This window comes from Crocodylus porosus, unplaced genomic scaffold (genome assembly GCF_001723895.1).
Source record: "Crocodylus porosus isolate Cpor-Errol unplaced genomic scaffold, CroPor_comp1, whole genome shotgun sequence".
Lineage (NCBI taxonomy): Eukaryota > Metazoa > Chordata > Crocodylia > Crocodylidae > Crocodylus > Crocodylus porosus.
In genome coordinates, this window is record NW_017728907.1 from 6,798,396 (window position 1) to 6,815,549 (window position 17,154).

At 38.7% G+C, this 17,154-nt stretch overlaps 1 protein-coding gene across 3 annotated transcripts in view; it reads left to right on the plus strand.

Annotated features, from left to right (window-relative positions):
- KCNT2 (potassium sodium-activated channel subfamily T member 2) overlaps nucleotides 1-17,154 on the plus strand; it is a 259,822-nt gene that overhangs the window by 184,987 nt on the left and 57,681 nt on the right. For all 3 annotated transcript variants that reach the window (XM_019530701.1, XM_019530703.1, XM_019530704.1), the window contains one exon: nucleotides 3,757-3,891. In XM_019530701.1, the coding sequence (XP_019386246.1) occupies nucleotides 3,757-3,891 (135 nt within the window). The remainder of the gene's footprint in view (nucleotides 1-3,756; nucleotides 3,892-17,154) is intronic.

Below are 17,154 nucleotides of genomic sequence, written 5' to 3' on the forward strand. Positions count from 1 at the left end.
CCAAATGTGTAAACAGCAATGCCATTAAAATGATGTAAGAGGGTAATTAAGCTGCTTTAAAGCCAATTTTGTTGCATGTACAAGCACCCAAAGTTTGTATATGAAATCTATTCAAAAGTAAGACAAAGTGGCTTAATGTTATTAGATATTTTTGTAAAGGATATATTTTTAAAGAACCAAATGCATGATGTTTCAAATAACCATTTCTGTCTTGTTTATTACTTTGACATTATATAAATGTAATGCTGCAAAAAAACCCAAACTGAAATACCCTAAATTCTGAGAAGTGGAATAATTGTGTTCTGAAAAATTCCATTTTTTATTGCTACATGTTGTTGTTTTTTTTTTTTTTTTACTGATCGTCACAAGGTAATATTATTTTGAAAGGTCAGTGAAAAGTTTGAACACAGAGTGAAATAAAGATCAAATGCTAATCTTCCTTTTAAGAAGGATTAACCTAACCTAATCCTTTAAGGAAGATTAATGTGTATTGTATAAGAATGTTAAATATGTCCCAAGAAATACAACACACAGAATGGCAATAATTAAATTTCAGTCCCTATTACATATAATTTTTAAAACAATTTTATAATATGATAATGTGCTAAATGTTAAGTGAGGAACTGAATTTTTTTAGATGTGTGTAAGTTATAGTTTTCCTTCCCCATGAGAATTTTTAAAAATAAATATTCTTGCTTGAATTGAAATGAAAGATTGAAATTTTGAAAAATTCATAAACTAAAAAAAAAATGAAAAGATTTCAAATCAGATTAACTGGGAGGGCAGGGAACTTGCAGGAGCCATAAGCAGACCAAGAAACATGCCAGGTCATTGCTATTGACTCCAGATTTAGGACCCAGAGGCCTTGATCGGGGTGGGGGTGGGCACCCACTTTTGGTAAGGTGTCACATCCTATTCTTGTTTAAAAAAAAAAAAAAAAAAAAAAAAAAAAAAAGCTGTAACTTAGATAATTACACGATCAGGCGGGTGGCAAATTGGCTAGTGTGATGCACCCAGAGAGTGGTGGTGGATGGGTTGGGATTGGCTTGGAAAGATGTGGGGAGTGGTGTGCCCCAGGGCTCAGTCCCTGGGCCAGTGCTGTTCAATATCTTCATCAGTGATTTGGATGAGGGGGTGTAGAGCACACTGTCCAAATTCCTGGATGACACCAATTTTATCAAGGGAGGACAACGGGATTGGAGATGCGCTATTTACCAGATCACCCCTAGGAGTAACTAGGAATAATGGGTGCAAACTATTGGAAAGTAGATTCAGGTTAGACATTAGGAAGAATTTTTTTAGAGTAAGGGTGGCCAGAATCTGCAATGGGCTTCTAAGAGAGGTGTTAGTATCACCTAACTCGGAGGTCTTCAAGAGGAGGCTTGATAGACACCTGGCTGGGGTCATCTGAGCTCAGTCTTCTTTCCTGCCAGGGGCAGGGGGTCAGACACGATGATCCTTTGTAGTCCCTTCTGACTCTACAATCTATGAATCTATTAAACCAAATTATGGGGCAAGATAGATACATTGGAGGGTAGGGAATGGATCCAGCTGGATTTGGACAGACTGGAAAAGTGGGCAGAACAAAAAAGGATGCAGTTCAACAAAGGTAAGTGCAGAGTGCTACACCTAGGGAGAAGGAATCACCAATACACATACAGATTGGGGGATGACTTTCTAAGCAGCACAGCAGTAGAAAGGGATCTCGGAGTTATAGTTGACTCAAAGATGAATATGAGTTGACAACGTGATGAAGTGATCAATAGAGCTAACTACACTCTATCATGCATTAACAGGTATATCACAAACAGTTCTAAGGAGGTGATACTTCCCCTCTGTGGCATTGGTAAGGCCACAGCTGGAGTACTGCATCCAGTTTTGGGTGCCAGACTTCAAGAGGGATGTGAATAATCTTGAGAGGGTCCAGAGAAGGGCCACTCATATGGTTAGGGGCCTGCAGAAAAGGTCCTACGAGGGGAGATTGAATCTCTTCAGCCTCTGTAAGAGAAGGCTGAGAGGGGATCTGATGTCCATCTACAAATTCATTGCAGGGAGCAGCAAGGAATAGGAGATAATCTGTTTACCAAGGCGCCCCTTGGAGTAACTAGAAACAATGGCCACAAACTGACAGGGAGCAGATTCAGATTAGACATTACGAAGAACTTCTTTATGGTTAGGGTTACCAGAATCTGGAATGGTCTCCCAAAGGAGGTGTTGCTCTTCCCTACTTTGGAGGTCTTTAAGATGAGACTGGATAAACACCTGGCTGGGGTCATCTGACACCAGCACCCTTTCCTGCCCAGGGGCAGGGGGTCGGACTCAATGATCTTCCAAGGTCCCTTCTGACCCTAAAAATCTATGAAATCTGCATGAGGGGCTTATATTATTGTAACTACATACATTATAGAAAAAGCTCTCTCAGAAAAGGTCTTGCTTGGCTCCCTTCCTCCTGCTCTACAGCCACAGCACTGCTTATTCCTCTGTGTTCCTTTACTCCTTTCTTCCCTTGTAGAGGAAGAAACATTGGTCCTTCAAGTCATTTGCATACCAAAAATTCCTATTTAAGTAAAAAAGGAGGAAAAGACTAAGAAACACAAAGCATAAAAGTTCAAGAAGAGGTACAATGGAAAGGCTGAGCCTACAGTCTGTATGGCAAGAGCACCAGAAATCACAGTAATACCACCATACCCTAAAGAAGAGTCTGGCTCAATTTAAATAGATTTATTAAATTTAGGGATCATAAAATGATTTGAAAGATGGCTGCTTGGCATTAATTTAGTAGGACAAAGGAGGTTTTCATAACTTAATTTGATTTTTAAAATCCATTTTTATTTAGAGATATGCATCTTTTATGGAGTAGTATAGGTAAAAAAATTAATTCAGTAGCTAAATTTTGTTCTTCTTTAAGCCAAGACTAACTAGATACCACAAATTCCATATAAATACGTTATGATCTTCCACAAATCTAAACATATGTATATTAACTATTTAAAAGAGGCAATGACCTTTTTCCAAATGATTGTGTGTATATATCATTATTTAATTCTTTGAAAACATAATGGCATAATCTTTTAGGCTAGGGAAGGGACTGCTTCTACATTATGGCATAAACTGTGCAGCAAGTTATTCTCTGAAGGGGCTCAGTTCCTGCTCTTCTCTGAATATTACTCCTACTATTGCATGAGCTCAAATGGTAATTCTGGATATGTAAAACTGATCTTCAGCTGAGGGTGAATAGTAGAAAAGGGAGATTGGTGAGAAAAAGAGTCTATGTCAGATGCTACATTGCATTACAGCATTTCAAACATGCATATGCCAATATCTTTGATATGAAAAGAGTCATGTTACATAATAGGCACTTACATGAGGCAGGCAGCCATTATAATGATTTGTTAAAAACACTTGTTGTAGAAAAGTATGCAGCCTCTAAAAATAATTGTTAAATACTTATAAAAATTGAAATAATTTTACTAATATTCTTTAAAGGAATGGAGAGGGGCTAAGCAATCCTTGATAACATGCTTCATGGCAAATTATTATTATTCACATTAAACTGTCCACATTTGTTCTACTGAAATGGCTATACTGTATTATGTTAACAGTTACAGTGTTTTCAGATGGTTACATAATGGTTTTATTATGTTAATCGTTATGATGTTTTCCCAGAATACCCTGAATAAAATATTTTCCAATTCATCTTGTTATTCTAGTGCTATATATTCACATTTCTTCATTTTCTGTTCCTCTTCACAAAAGCCTTGATGATTTGCTAAGATGTGGGGTGACCTTTGCAGCCAATATGGTGGTTGTGGACAAGGAAAGTACAATGAGTGCTGAAGAAGACTACATGGCAGATGCCAAAACTATTGTAAATGTTCAAACGCTATTTAGGTAAGTGGTTTCATAAATAACCCATGCATATTTGTTAATCTTTAATTATTTAGAATTTTTTTATGATAGGAGGGACTGAGGCATTGCCTTTCAACTATCTTTCTTCTTCCTCTCCTTTCCTTAAACATCTTATTCTATGATCAAGCAAAGTTGTTGTTTCTGCTTGACAAGCTACCCAGTCTACTGAAATGTTAGATTTCAGATTTGAGATTCAACTTCTCACATCCCAAGATGACCACCCATTCTCTTCAGAGTCTTCAGGAAGCAGTTGGCTATTTTGTGGGGGTTGGGAAAGAAGCTAGTTAGCTGCTTCCTCAAAAAATCCACTAGAACTTTTCTCTCAATAAGATATCACAACATGATGAGAGAAGAATCCTAAACCCTTGAAGTAGGTCCTGTGAGAGAGGGTGGGAGAGCCAAGGTCAACAGCGCTGGCCTTGGCTCCCCCACCTCACTCCCTGCAAGAAGCAGAACAATGGCAACATGTGGTGTTAGGTGACTCCATCCCATCTCCCTCCTCCCCTGCCCCCCACTTCATTCTTGACAGGCAATTGGCTAGTATATATCTATTTTCACGAACAACCCTACTTATAGTTTTTCCCTGTCTGGTCCTCAGCGCTGCTTGGGAATCATGGCGGTTCCCCCCTACACTTGGAGCACTCTGGTTGGCTGTTTCCATCAGCCAATCAGAGTGCAAATAAAGACAGACAGACAGACAGAATTAGGTTTTTATAATAGTAGACTTAGGCTTTTATAATATGCATATAGAGGGCATGCTCACATCAGCTGGTTACCCAAGGTAAACACATGTGGAGACTTATGGCTGTATACGTGTTACATAGTAACTGTCCATGTGAAAGCCTTACAGTGAATGCAAACTACCTTGTGATTTCTTAGTTCTTGATGTTGTGCAGTTTACATTTACTATGGAATAAGAGCAAGTCCAGAGTCATTGGCATAGTAGCTACGGGAGGAAGCTTTTTTGTTCTCACCATAGTTTACCTTGTTCTTGTGTCAATGCCCATCATAACTGGGAGAGGTATACAAATACCTAGTTTGCTCCTATATTTGCACCAAATTAGTTTTTTGTGCCTTTTGCTTTAAGAATGATAAATCAGAAAGGAGGCTGAGAAACTGGTGCTCAGTCAAAGATTTAGACAATTTAGGGCAGGGTTTGGTCTGTGAACTTCCCCTAACGCCTCAGTTTCAGTTCAGTATAACATGTCTAACATTATGACACAGCAAAGCACTTAAGCATAAGCTTCACTCCGAGCATATGAAGAGTATAAAAGAGCCAACAAGATTATTTATGTATTAGAAGTTACATGTGTACTTAAAAAGTTGCTGAATAGGGTCAACAGTTCTAAAAATGAGCAAGTAGTTCATATCAAAAAGGTTTTTGCAGAGAAGCACAATTAAAGGATTTATCTTGCAGTCCTCCTACTCTATGATAGTTCAGTCACTGACTTTGCACAAATTACAAGGAAGAAAGACATGTAGGCTAGGCCCTGCATTGTAACAAATACATAACATAACTTGTTAAGATGTCATCTGCAAAAGTAGTGCAAATTGCATTCCATTTCATAAGAACGAAATATTTTGAGAGAGACTTGTTATAAACTTAACAGAGAAACGTAGTGGAAAATACAGGCTCTCTCATCATCATACACATGCTGATAAAACTGCACAGGCAACCACTGTTGCTTTTTAACTTTTGAGTGCTTGACTTTGCAATGTGAAAAGTGCTGTTTTAACACAGTTGTATGTGGTTGCATGTGAAATATTCAATAAAAAATTGGTGTTTAGTTTGCAACTATGATGAAGCTTAAAACTTGACTGTCAGTGGTTTTTCTTCAATTTATCCCACATACTGGGCTTGTGCTTTTCAAGAACATACTTCCTGTAATAATTATAAAATATTTGACAGTTAAACTTGGAGTTAAATGTTAATTTTTCATCTACTGATTAATTTTGCTTTGTTGGAAGATACCTGTGAAATAAATGAAAACTGCAGTATGTGTCACAAGCATGCAAACATGAATGATACTACCTCTCTTAACAGCTTTTTTCACTAGATGGCAACTCTAACCCATAGCTGAAATATAGCTTTCTTTAAATATGTAGCATTCTAGAAGAAGTCCAATTAATGATTTTTAATCCATTTAGAAGATCTCAAAATAGGTTTTAAAATGTCTATAACTAGATGGAAAACTTTCACTAGTACTATTTTATAAATTATGTAACATGACTAAAGTACTAATAACATATAGAAACAATTTTTACAGACAAAACATAGGACTGGAATTGAACGAGCGTGTTATTCATGGAATTTTGTGACAGTATATTTTATTATAGTGCATGTTTAAACTATTAGTATAACCATCTTATTAAATCTAACTAGGGGTATAGGGACGCCATATTTCAATACAGCAATAAGATTTAAGAGGAAATGTGGGAGAAAAAAAAGGTGTCGAAACCAAAATAATCTAGGTTACACAAAGAAATTTAAGCTTGAAAAAGGATGTTTAATACATGCAAGTATAATGTGATATCGTTTGGTAGAAATACTCCATAAGAATATTTCAAAGTTGTTGGTAGGAAAGTAGACTTATGGAATTTGTTATATCAGCATGAAAAATATGTTAAACATGGGTCTAGATTTTAGTTATGCATTGAAAGTAAGCATCCTTAAAAAGAGTGAGTAAGTAGGTGGTGTAACCCGGGAAAATGGCTCCCCCACCAACTTGGGGGCAGGGGCCATGTAGAAAATAATGCTGCCACCACAGCCCCACCTAATCACTCCAGTGGCATGATGGCATCTGCCCTTCTGCATCACAGCTGGCTGGGATTCCTGGATACATTGTTATGCCTCTGTACTGGGCGTTTCATGGGAACATTATAGAAGGATTTAAAAATCACTAGAGTGTTTTGCTAAATATATTGTTTTCACATGGATCACTTCAGTTGTCTTTGCATGTTTGGTGTTAGGTAAAGTGAATATTTTAGTCGCACCAAATCCACGCTACTGCAGCAGCCACATGCAACATACAAAGCAGCAACAGCTGGGCGCAAGGACTCTGTGCTGTTGCTGTATTAGCAGAAGTTGGAGCAGCATTATCTGCACCAGCAGCAGCTGGGGACTTGGGGTCTTTATACATGAGTGCAGAGGCTGCTCCAACGTGCTGGAATTCCAGCATGTCAGAGCAGACTCAATTCATCGGGTCTGTCAGCTCCAGCAGCCTCCTGCATCTTGTGTGTCAGTGTCCCCCACACTTAAAAATGGCAGTTGGGGGGCACATGAACTAGAGCTTGTTGAATGAGCTTTTGTTCAAGCACACTTGCCTCTATTTTTAAGCATGGAGATATAGGAGATGTAATTGGATCTGCTCTCGGAGCTGCTGTTATTAAAAGTGCTGCCCCTCTCCACCCTCAGATAATGTGTAAAAGTGCCCTTTGAGTTCCCAGGGAAGGTAACACTGATTCTTCCCTCCCCACTCTGGTCTCCAGGGTTTGACATTCTCTTCCACTGAGGGTTTTGTCCAAGGCACAGAACTTGCTAGTTATTCCTCTACCAAGCGTTTTATTCACAACTATAAGAATAAACTAAGACTCTTAAAGCCAACTGGAATGAGTAGCTAAGTAACTTCAAGGACTGTAGCAGGCCCTGAAAACATAAAATATTGTAATACTTTTTGGCCTTTTAATAGCTTAATGGCCTAAGCTGTTAGATCTTATAAAGCCAAGCACCCATTTGTCATATAAATTATAAATTCTGACATTGCTTTGTGGTTTAGATTAATTAAATATTTTGCCTAATTTAAATAATTCTTCTCCTGCCACACACCCCTAAAGGATAAATGTTCAGTTTATGGCATTTCCTTTTTCATCCATTGAAGGCTAGAAACATACCAAGCTGTAGTAGGTTGCCACTTCATGGCCTTTTCAGCAAGGCTTTTGTTCCCTGAGCATCTTTCATGGACCCCCAGTAATAAACAGAGTTTTTAAAAACCATTTGGTTTTTGTTTCCTTGGGCATCTGTCAGTATTCCCTAGTAATATACAGAGTATTTTAAAAAATAAAGCAAATAAACAAAAAAGCCTTCTTGTCCTAGACACTGGGAGGTGTCCCATATGGCTCCAGCCTTCCTGTAACAGGCTTATCTTCCCTCATAGCTCAGCAACCTGTTGCTCTGGTGCTTCACCTCTGCACCCTCTCTGGTTCTCCTTGCTGGGGTTTTGACTCCCAGGGAGCCAGTACCTCATTAGCTTTCACACAGCTGCTGCCTCTCAGCCAGACTGACTGTCTCCTTTTAATGGGACAGGCACACAATTATCCATGCCAATTAAAATGATGGCACAACATCACCTTATTTTATTTAATTTTAGCTTAAAGGGAGTAAATGGGTATGAATCCAATGGTCTCACTGAATATAACCTGGATCATTAATCTTTTGGATGTAAAGGAACAAGCTTAGCTCAGTTTAAAAGTATAAATAAAACATACTGGTTTGGGGTGTCCATAGGCCATAGCTGGTTTTGGGGTAAAACATGACATTGACCAGGAAAAACAAGCTGACAGCCCACTGTTAGGAGGTTCATCCTCTACCTCTTTGGTAGACAACACTTGACTCTACAATGGGATTGCCTTATGGGATGGGTTGGGATGGGTCCTGGTGTGGCCATGGCACCCCCTAGTGGCCACAGTAACCCTGCTGTAGTCTAGTTTCTCTGTGTACCACTGCTCTCCCCCAACCCCTTGCAGTCTCACCTGCAAGGCCTCAATGAAAATGTTCTATAACAGTGGAAGGGTCATCTGTCCTACCCCTCACCCCACCCCCCAGCATCTTGGAGTGATCTTACCGATGCTGCCTTAACCCTAACTTCATTTACTTAGTTGGACCCCTCAGTCTACTACCAAATACCTATCTTGAGCCCTGATGGCACTTATCAGGCACCCCTCATATCCCCATAGGTCTTATGGTGTTAATCATACCTTTGGGGTGGTATTTGTGGCCTCCAGCTGCCCCTATAGCTACACCTTTGCCTTGCAGATGTCACTCAGTCACCATTTTGTAGGGCTTCCTGTCCTCATCCATATGTTCTGCCCCTCAGACTCTAATCTTTTTGTTCAAGCTTCAGCCTTAATGGGCTTTACCGCTTTTCTCCCACTGAGGCCCTCAACCATGGCCTACTGTTTCAGGCGTTGGGTCCCTAGCCTCAGCCTCACTGCATCTCAGCCTTATGCAAGGCTTAAAACACAATGCCCAAGACACCCTGCTGTCTCCTATCTGGTCCTACAGCCACAACCCAAACCACTGGTTACAACCATAACTGAAACACAAGCAACTGCTTCTAACTAAACTCAAAGCCCACTTTTGTGTCACTATCCCACAGTCTGTTCTACTTCCCTAGTGGCTCTCTCCTGCTCTCTAGAGCATCTCAGGTACCTGTGGGATTGTGTCCAGCAACCTCATTCACCCACCATCCCAGCAGCTCTTTTTGCAGAGGTCAGGGTCAGGCTGCTCTGCTCAAGAGATGAGCTTATATCCCTCTGAGTACCACCCTTCCTGTCACATGCTTTCTCCATCATGGACAGTAGTTTCCAATAAGCCTGATGCTTCTACTATACTGCTGTAGCTAATTTGGAGCTCTGCCCCTATTTTCCTTCTGTAATGCAACTAGTTCCTAGGTAGGCACTTGCAGCCCTATAACCCCGTATCTTGACCCCTTATCTGGCTGCTTACTCCAGTATAGCTAACTTTAGCTCAGTTCATCTCTCCCTCTTAAACAGTGACAGGGGCAGACAGCCTGTCATTTGGGGATTTCCCCTCATATTGCAAAGCCTTCTTACTCAGGCTTTTGCTTGGAGGCAATTAGCATTGCCACTGCACCGCTGCTGCCAAATTTCCAAGCCCCATGTGGCTAGACTGGCCTCAGCCAGGCTGGCCCTGTACAGAGGGACTGGGCTCCTCTCCCATGTGGCTGGATTAAGCTGGGGCTTGTCCCAGCCAGGACTAGATCTAGCCATGTTGCAACAGCTCAGACAGGGCCCTATAAAGCCATGCAGCAGGTTTTATAGGGCCCTGCAGCCAGGTCCTGTAGGACGTGTGGGATAAGATGCCAGTCAGGTCATTTGGACTGAGCCCTAGCTCTGCCAGCACCATGTACTGAATTGGGCCCATGGACCCCATGGACTCTTTCTACCTGTAGACAGAGCCATCACCACTCATTTGGCCTGTGAGCCAAAAAGTTTGGGCATCACTGCTGTAGATGATTAAATTACAATCTCCCCATTGCAGAGATAGACTAAGGAGACTGTTGTAACTTTCAGTGTCATGTTACTTTTACTTTAGTTCCCCATTTTTCTTATTTCAGGGGTCAGGCAAATTGCTCTGAGTCTATACTATTAAAATAATATTTTCCCTTCTATACCTTTCTGTACTTCCCCGCATTGGCATAAAGGGCAAGAGACAGACTTGCCTCAAACTGTTGAAGTAAATGCATAATATTTCCCTTCTAGTACCATTAGGGAGCAGTCTTAACTAATACATGCAGCTTCAGTAGCCAAAGAAGTAGTTTTGAATTTGATTTGCTAAGAATACTCATTTTTCAAAACCTAGTTAAGGTCTAAATCCAGATCTACCAGAAACTCAATAACTAGGGCTTACACATTCAGTGATGTATATCTAGTTATAAAATCAGATGTTAATCCACCCGTTACCATCGGTTGTAAGTATTATATTGTTAATATTTATATTTGAATGCCTGGCTGATATAAGACACTAATACAAGAAGATCCCTTTCCAGCAAAATCTTTGATAATTATGCACTACATGATACAGAATTAATTCGGAAATAAGCTGGAATTGAAAGAAGATTTTTTTAAAAGAAAATTAAAAAAAAAAACCCATTAAATTGATACAGTTATAGTCATGATTTATTTAACACATGCATATACACTGCTAATAATTCATTCCAGGATTCCTGAAATCCCAGCAGGAACCAACAAACCCTGTCCAGTACCATTGAATATCAGAAGTTGCATGCTTCAGTCTGTGAACTAAAGAATCAGGAAGGTACAGCATTTGTGTATGGTCAGACTCCTGTATAAAATATCCTCCATGTCTGATGCTTCTGAGTTTACACTGTCCTTAACAATGGGGGAAACTATAATGCAGAAGTGTTTCTTGCAAAGTAAATTTGCTAATGCTGCTTTTCAATATAGGATCACTGTAGGATTCTAGGGAATTGCCATTGTTGTCAGGATGAACTCTGTCACTATTCTTATCTGAACCTGTTAGTGTTATTAGCAGGTCAGGCATCTCCTATCACATCAGACTTCTTTTTGGATGGTCGGGGAATGTGCTGTCAGGATATCAACTGTGATGCTCTTCCCCTAATGATTTCACTATTACAAGAAAAAGACCACAGGCATCAGTTCATAGTGACAAAGGGTGCTTTTACATGTGCTCCAGGATTTGGGGGAGGGGCATTTTAATTACAGAAGCTCCAAGACTTGCTCTAATTAAAGCGCCTGCAGCTTCTTGTGTATCAGCGTTCCTGCGATTCAAAATGGTGGCAGAGTCACTTTATGTAAAGGTTGTCAAACAAGCTTTTGTTAAAGCATCCCCACCACCATTTTGAAGTGTGGAGACACTGATATATGAGATGCAGAGGCTGGCTGGTACTCAGTAATTACCATGTTCCAGCTTACCTTAGATCAGGTGGATATTTTAACTCAATCGAACCTTTCCCTAGCCTCCCCAAACATCTGTGCTTAGCCTATATGTTACCCTTGTGAAGCACCTAACAAACTATTTTTCCAGCACTTCCAGGCTTTACCAAGCCATGCCTAGTTGTGTTCGCTGAGGCCTACCTTCAATCCATGCTATTAGCAGGGCTTCTATATAATTAGAATATACACTAATGAATGGTTATAGCAATTCATACTCCACGGAGGCCTGTGTGCACCACATTAAACATAACCCTATACAGTTATAAAACTATTCTGATAACCAAGTTGTAACCGGATTTTAGCCATATTCTGTCAGTACTTGCCCAGCTAAAGCTCTCACTTAAGTCAATGTCAGTGTTTTCTTCTTGATCTGGAATGGGAAGCTAAGGTGTATCCTTAACTTTCACTTTCCTAAGGATATTTTAACAACAACATTTCTCACAAAGACCCATACAGAGAAGGATTCCATAAAGTGTCGGAAAAAAATATAGTTCTTGATCCCATGACACTGGGTGATCCTTCATGGTGAGAATCTGAAATGATTTTAAAACATAGAACTGGAGCATACCTTTACATCACAACTCCCAGTCTAACTCTGGTTTTAGCATAGCTCCTGAAACTGAGCACTGTTTTGAGTATGCATTTGAAGTCTGCTACACACAAGTTTAAGAGAAAAACATACACTTGTGAATGAAAAAGGTTCTATAAAGTCACATTTGGGCCCTGTTGTGTATTTCACACAAAAATGGTTTGATCATAATTTTCCCTTAACAGATCCAGTGTTAACATTCATTTACTGTAGTATCTTTAGTAGCCTTTCATAAATATGTTGTAAAAGCAAGCAAGCAAAAAAGTCAAATGTGTTTGTTTGTTTGTAAACCTTTATTATCTGGTTCATGAAGAGACAGAGTTTTTAAATCCTCCTTCCCATTAAAGTGTTCAATATTGCAGTATATTAATGATATCCTAACTTTGCTGCTGACCACTTCTAAAGAACCAATAAAAGCTTTTGAGCCAAAGCTTCTTTTATAGGAGATTTTATTTAATGATTTTAACTTATAATATTTAATTAATTTATGTCTTCATATAGTCAGAAGACTTCAGAGCTTTGTAAGGCCTCAGTGGGCACATCTACACGTGCAATTACAGCACCTGAGTAAACTGCGGAACTTATTGCTCCCAGGTGCATGTTTTGAATGTACACCTGGGAGCAATTAATTCTGGAGCAATAAGATCCACAGTTTATTCAGGTGCAGCATGTGGATTGGGGCTGAGCAAGCCTGGCTGGGTTAGCCTGCCAGCATAGGGCTGCTCCCCCCCAGTTTAAAGTGCTGTGGCTGGGGCATGAGGAAGCTTCAGCATGGGGCTAGCCAGCAGGCCCCCCCCCCCCCCCACGCTGATGCACCCTCAAACAAGTACTATCCTGCCGTGGATTAAATTAGTTTACTATAGCCTAATAGGAGCACACATGTAGAAACCAAGACATTTGCTGCACAGCTAATTAGTTGACTGTGTAGTAAACATCTAGTAAAACATCCAATTTTATGCTATTTTTGAAAGACTTAAGCTTTTCCTATAGAACAGTTCCAAAGTTGTGATGTTTCATTTAATCTCTGCCCAGAATAACATGTTTACTAAAATTTCTTATGGTTGAGTGCTAATATGATGGTAGTCTATAATGGTTGCAGGCACTACCTCTATGTTAGCTCTGTGTTACCTAATCCTGTTTGGAGCAGATGTAACCTCCTGTGGTAACTAAACTCAAGCATTTGGTCGAAACGAATGTTCTCACTATTTCTAGTGTTACTATAGCTGCAAATATAGCTACTGCCACAGTAGGCTACATTAAGAAATCCATTTGTACAGACAAATTTAGGATTCATCCTGACAAATGCTTTACCTTTGCTTGCTTTCCTATCCTAATGAAGCCTATCCACAAGCTTGATGTGAAAGGACCCTGTACTACAGTCGCTTGAAGCCTTTCAGGATATACCTATTTTTATATTATTTGATACTAACTGCTTAACCAGGTGCTTTCAGTAAAACTGGATCACAGTGGTTTACTGACTGCTTTTATAATGTTATATCTGGTTTGGAAAGACAGGTTAGATTTCATACCAGGGTCCATTGTCTGAGAGAGAAGCTATTGCAAGTAGTTTTCAATCTCCAAGTTTCCCATTTCGCAGCGGACTTACAACACAGCTCTCTCTTCTCTAAACACTTTTGCCAAGTACTATTACTTAGATTTTTCATGCCAAGCCAGATTGAGAAACACGGTTGAAATGCCTAGGCTTGAATTACCTTATGTGCTTTAATTGCCTTTTCACTGGCAGTTTTATTTATTTCTTAGCTAAGACTTTACCTTGATAATCTGAGGATTAAATGACAGTAGAACATTACAGTTAGTCTTTGGAGCTCACCATTTTTATTATATTTAAAAATTTTCATGGAATGACAGTAGAAACATCTACTGCAATATTAGTTTCAATTGAGTTGAAGATTCTATAACATTTCAATCCCTTTCCTTGGTTATCGGCCACTGTTATGGGAGTATTTTCACCTACTGCTTCCAGAGAACTAATAATTGGTGTAACGTTGACCGCACAAGTTACCTAAGTTATCCTGAAACAGAAAAAATAGTTTGTATGAGATTACATTTTAGAGCGTTAGGAGCTCCGTTAAGTCTATGACACTGTTTATAACCCAGTGTGAGAATGTATCAAGATGTGGCATTTCAGACTACCATCCCTCAGATGCAAGCAATCCATATCATTTTCAGCTCACTTCACACAAGGCAACAGATTACTTTTTAAATTATTGCACAGGTATATGTCATTGTTAAGAAAGTAATTAGAGAAAGCAATGATTTCTTCTAACACAGAACAAGGATCCTGATTAGCTTAATGTTCCCCAGTCTCATTTTCCTGCTTCATGCTTGAGCTATAGAGAACATTCTTGTGTGCCTGTGCCCGCTTTCCTCCCTCTCTGTCTTGCCTTTTTGATTTCCTGCAGCAAAACAAAATGAACCAAACCAAGCAAAACAAACAAACAAACAAACTTAAAACAACATCTGCTTCTCTGAAACACCTTTGAAATCATTACTCTAATCTTAAGCTTTTACAATATACTGTATATCCTGTAAATTCAATGGGAAACAATTTGATGTAGATAAATCCAAGTCTTTGATGACATAGAGAAAAAGAATAAACAACATAGGATAGTAAAATAAAACAATGTTATTTGCCTTGTCACTACAAGTATTTTTTGCTACTTTGTCTTAATAAGTAAATGGCTGGTTGCAGCTTTGAATTCATCTGATTATATAAATCTAAATCATGTCTTTGTTAATTAGAACAGCTGTTTGTGTTCACTAGTCAATGTGATTATTAGCCAAAAGGCCTTCATGACTGAGTCACATCAGGAGAAAACAATTTTTACTTATGCATCAATGTTAGTAGAGTCTAGGGAAACTCAGGCTGCCATCACAGTTCAAATTTAACTGAATTTTAAGCTTATTTCAATAAAGACATAAGCCTGTTCACACAACTATAATTCAGTGGCGCAATATATTGGCTTTTTTTCTGTAAAAAAAAAAAAACAGAAAAAAAAGATACCATTTGCCAGGTAATTTTACACTGAAAAGCAAAAACCTGTTTTTGGGGGGTTTTTTTCAACACACACTGATTATTTTAAAAGGATTAGGGGAGAAATTAGAAGGGCTTAAGGGACTGGAAAATAAAGGTTTGCACAACAAGAATGAAAGTTTAATTAGTTTACAACAGAGAGCTTAGGGCTCTGACACTTCAGCTACATTTAAAAATACCCATTATAAATTATGAGCACAATCCAGAAGATCATTTTGCGACCCAGATTTGTCTCCACTCATTTTACTCTTTGCAAATAAAAATCAAGAACAAAGTAAAGCATGGCACTAAATCTGAGCACTGGAAAACATGGGGGGGAAAGCCAATATTTTCAGAAGCCAATAGTGATTCTGGCTGTCCCCAGTTTTAGTGTGCCAATTTTGAACATCTAAAAAGGGACAGTTTTTTTAAAGAAATGTTTAGGATTTGCCTTCTGTAAAAAAAAAAGTCTTGCTTTAGCAGGTCTCGGTTTAAGCATCCAAAAACTGAGGAACTACAATTGTCAGTAATTTACAAAAAACTTGGCCTTCCTATTTTGCACAGTGTCTCTGTAATAGACTGAAGATCTGTCTAATTTTGAAAGTTTTGTAAAACAACATTATGTGGCACTAATTTTGTTTCACAGCACAAGTTTTCCACTCTGCAAATGAGTGAACAGAAACCTGGCCTTTTCACTGGCAGTTTTGTTTATTTCTTAGCTAAGTCTTTACCTTGATAATTAAATGACAACAGAACATTACAGGTAGTCTTTGGAACTCACCATTTTTATTATATTTAAAAATGTTCATGGAATGACAATAGAACTATCTACTGCAATATTTAAATTACAAAGACATTTCCATGTTTTCAATGCAGTAACACTCCTACTAGAGATGCATCATGACTTTTCTCTGCATGGCCATTTTTCGGATCAGTTTACGTCCATCCATTAATTGCACAAAAACTTAAGATATACATGTAATTGGCTGACCAGTCAACAAAACCAGGAAATTTAGAAACAGTGAAAGACTTTTCTTTGGTGTGGCATACAGAAGAGTTCAGAATATTATAAGAAAAATTAAAATAAAATTTAGTTCTTAGGATAAAGCTTGAATAATAGTAATAAAATATTGAAGTAGAAAACAGCCCTTAGTGTGTCTGATTTGCACATTTAAGCACTGTATAAATCATCTACAGACTAGCCAGGATTATGACAATTTTCTTCACTCTATACTTTGTAGCAAGCATCAAAAATTCATTTTCTCTTATTCTAGTTCTTTTTCCTCTAGAAATAGTCTCATTACACAAAAAAATCAGTTTTCTTTTCAGTCTTCAGTCCTGTATTCTGAGTTCCTTTTAAAATATCACTGGGTACTGAAATAAAGTGTCACATTTTTCACTTATTTTTATGGGACACCTCAACAACTAGAGTGCAATTGAGCATCTGGTGGTTTATAGAGATGGCTCATTCTCTTAGATATTGATATTGATTTTCCTTTGCATATAATATGACAACCCAGAGAATATGCCTGCTTGCCCATTTACTCTAGACTGTGCACTGCAGTATTAAGGAAAGACTGAAGAGCAGCCATTTTATAGCTTTCATCAAAAGGGCATAATTAAGAATCCTAGCATCAGAACACTGCTGTGCATTATTCTTGCTTTATGTTATGAACCTAGCCAGTTGTTCAGCACTAGATGTCTAATTTTTTTAGCAGTCGAGTACTCATAGCTTCCAGTGACTGGCTTTAGTGGGACTTCTAAGTATTTACTTCTAAAAATCAGGCTGCAAGTGCATATGATGGTTGTTAGCTGGATTGTAGAAGCCAAAACTAGAGCAGACTTTTATCCTAATGCACCACAAGATGAACATGAGCCTGCAATGCGATGCTGCAGCTAGTAAAGC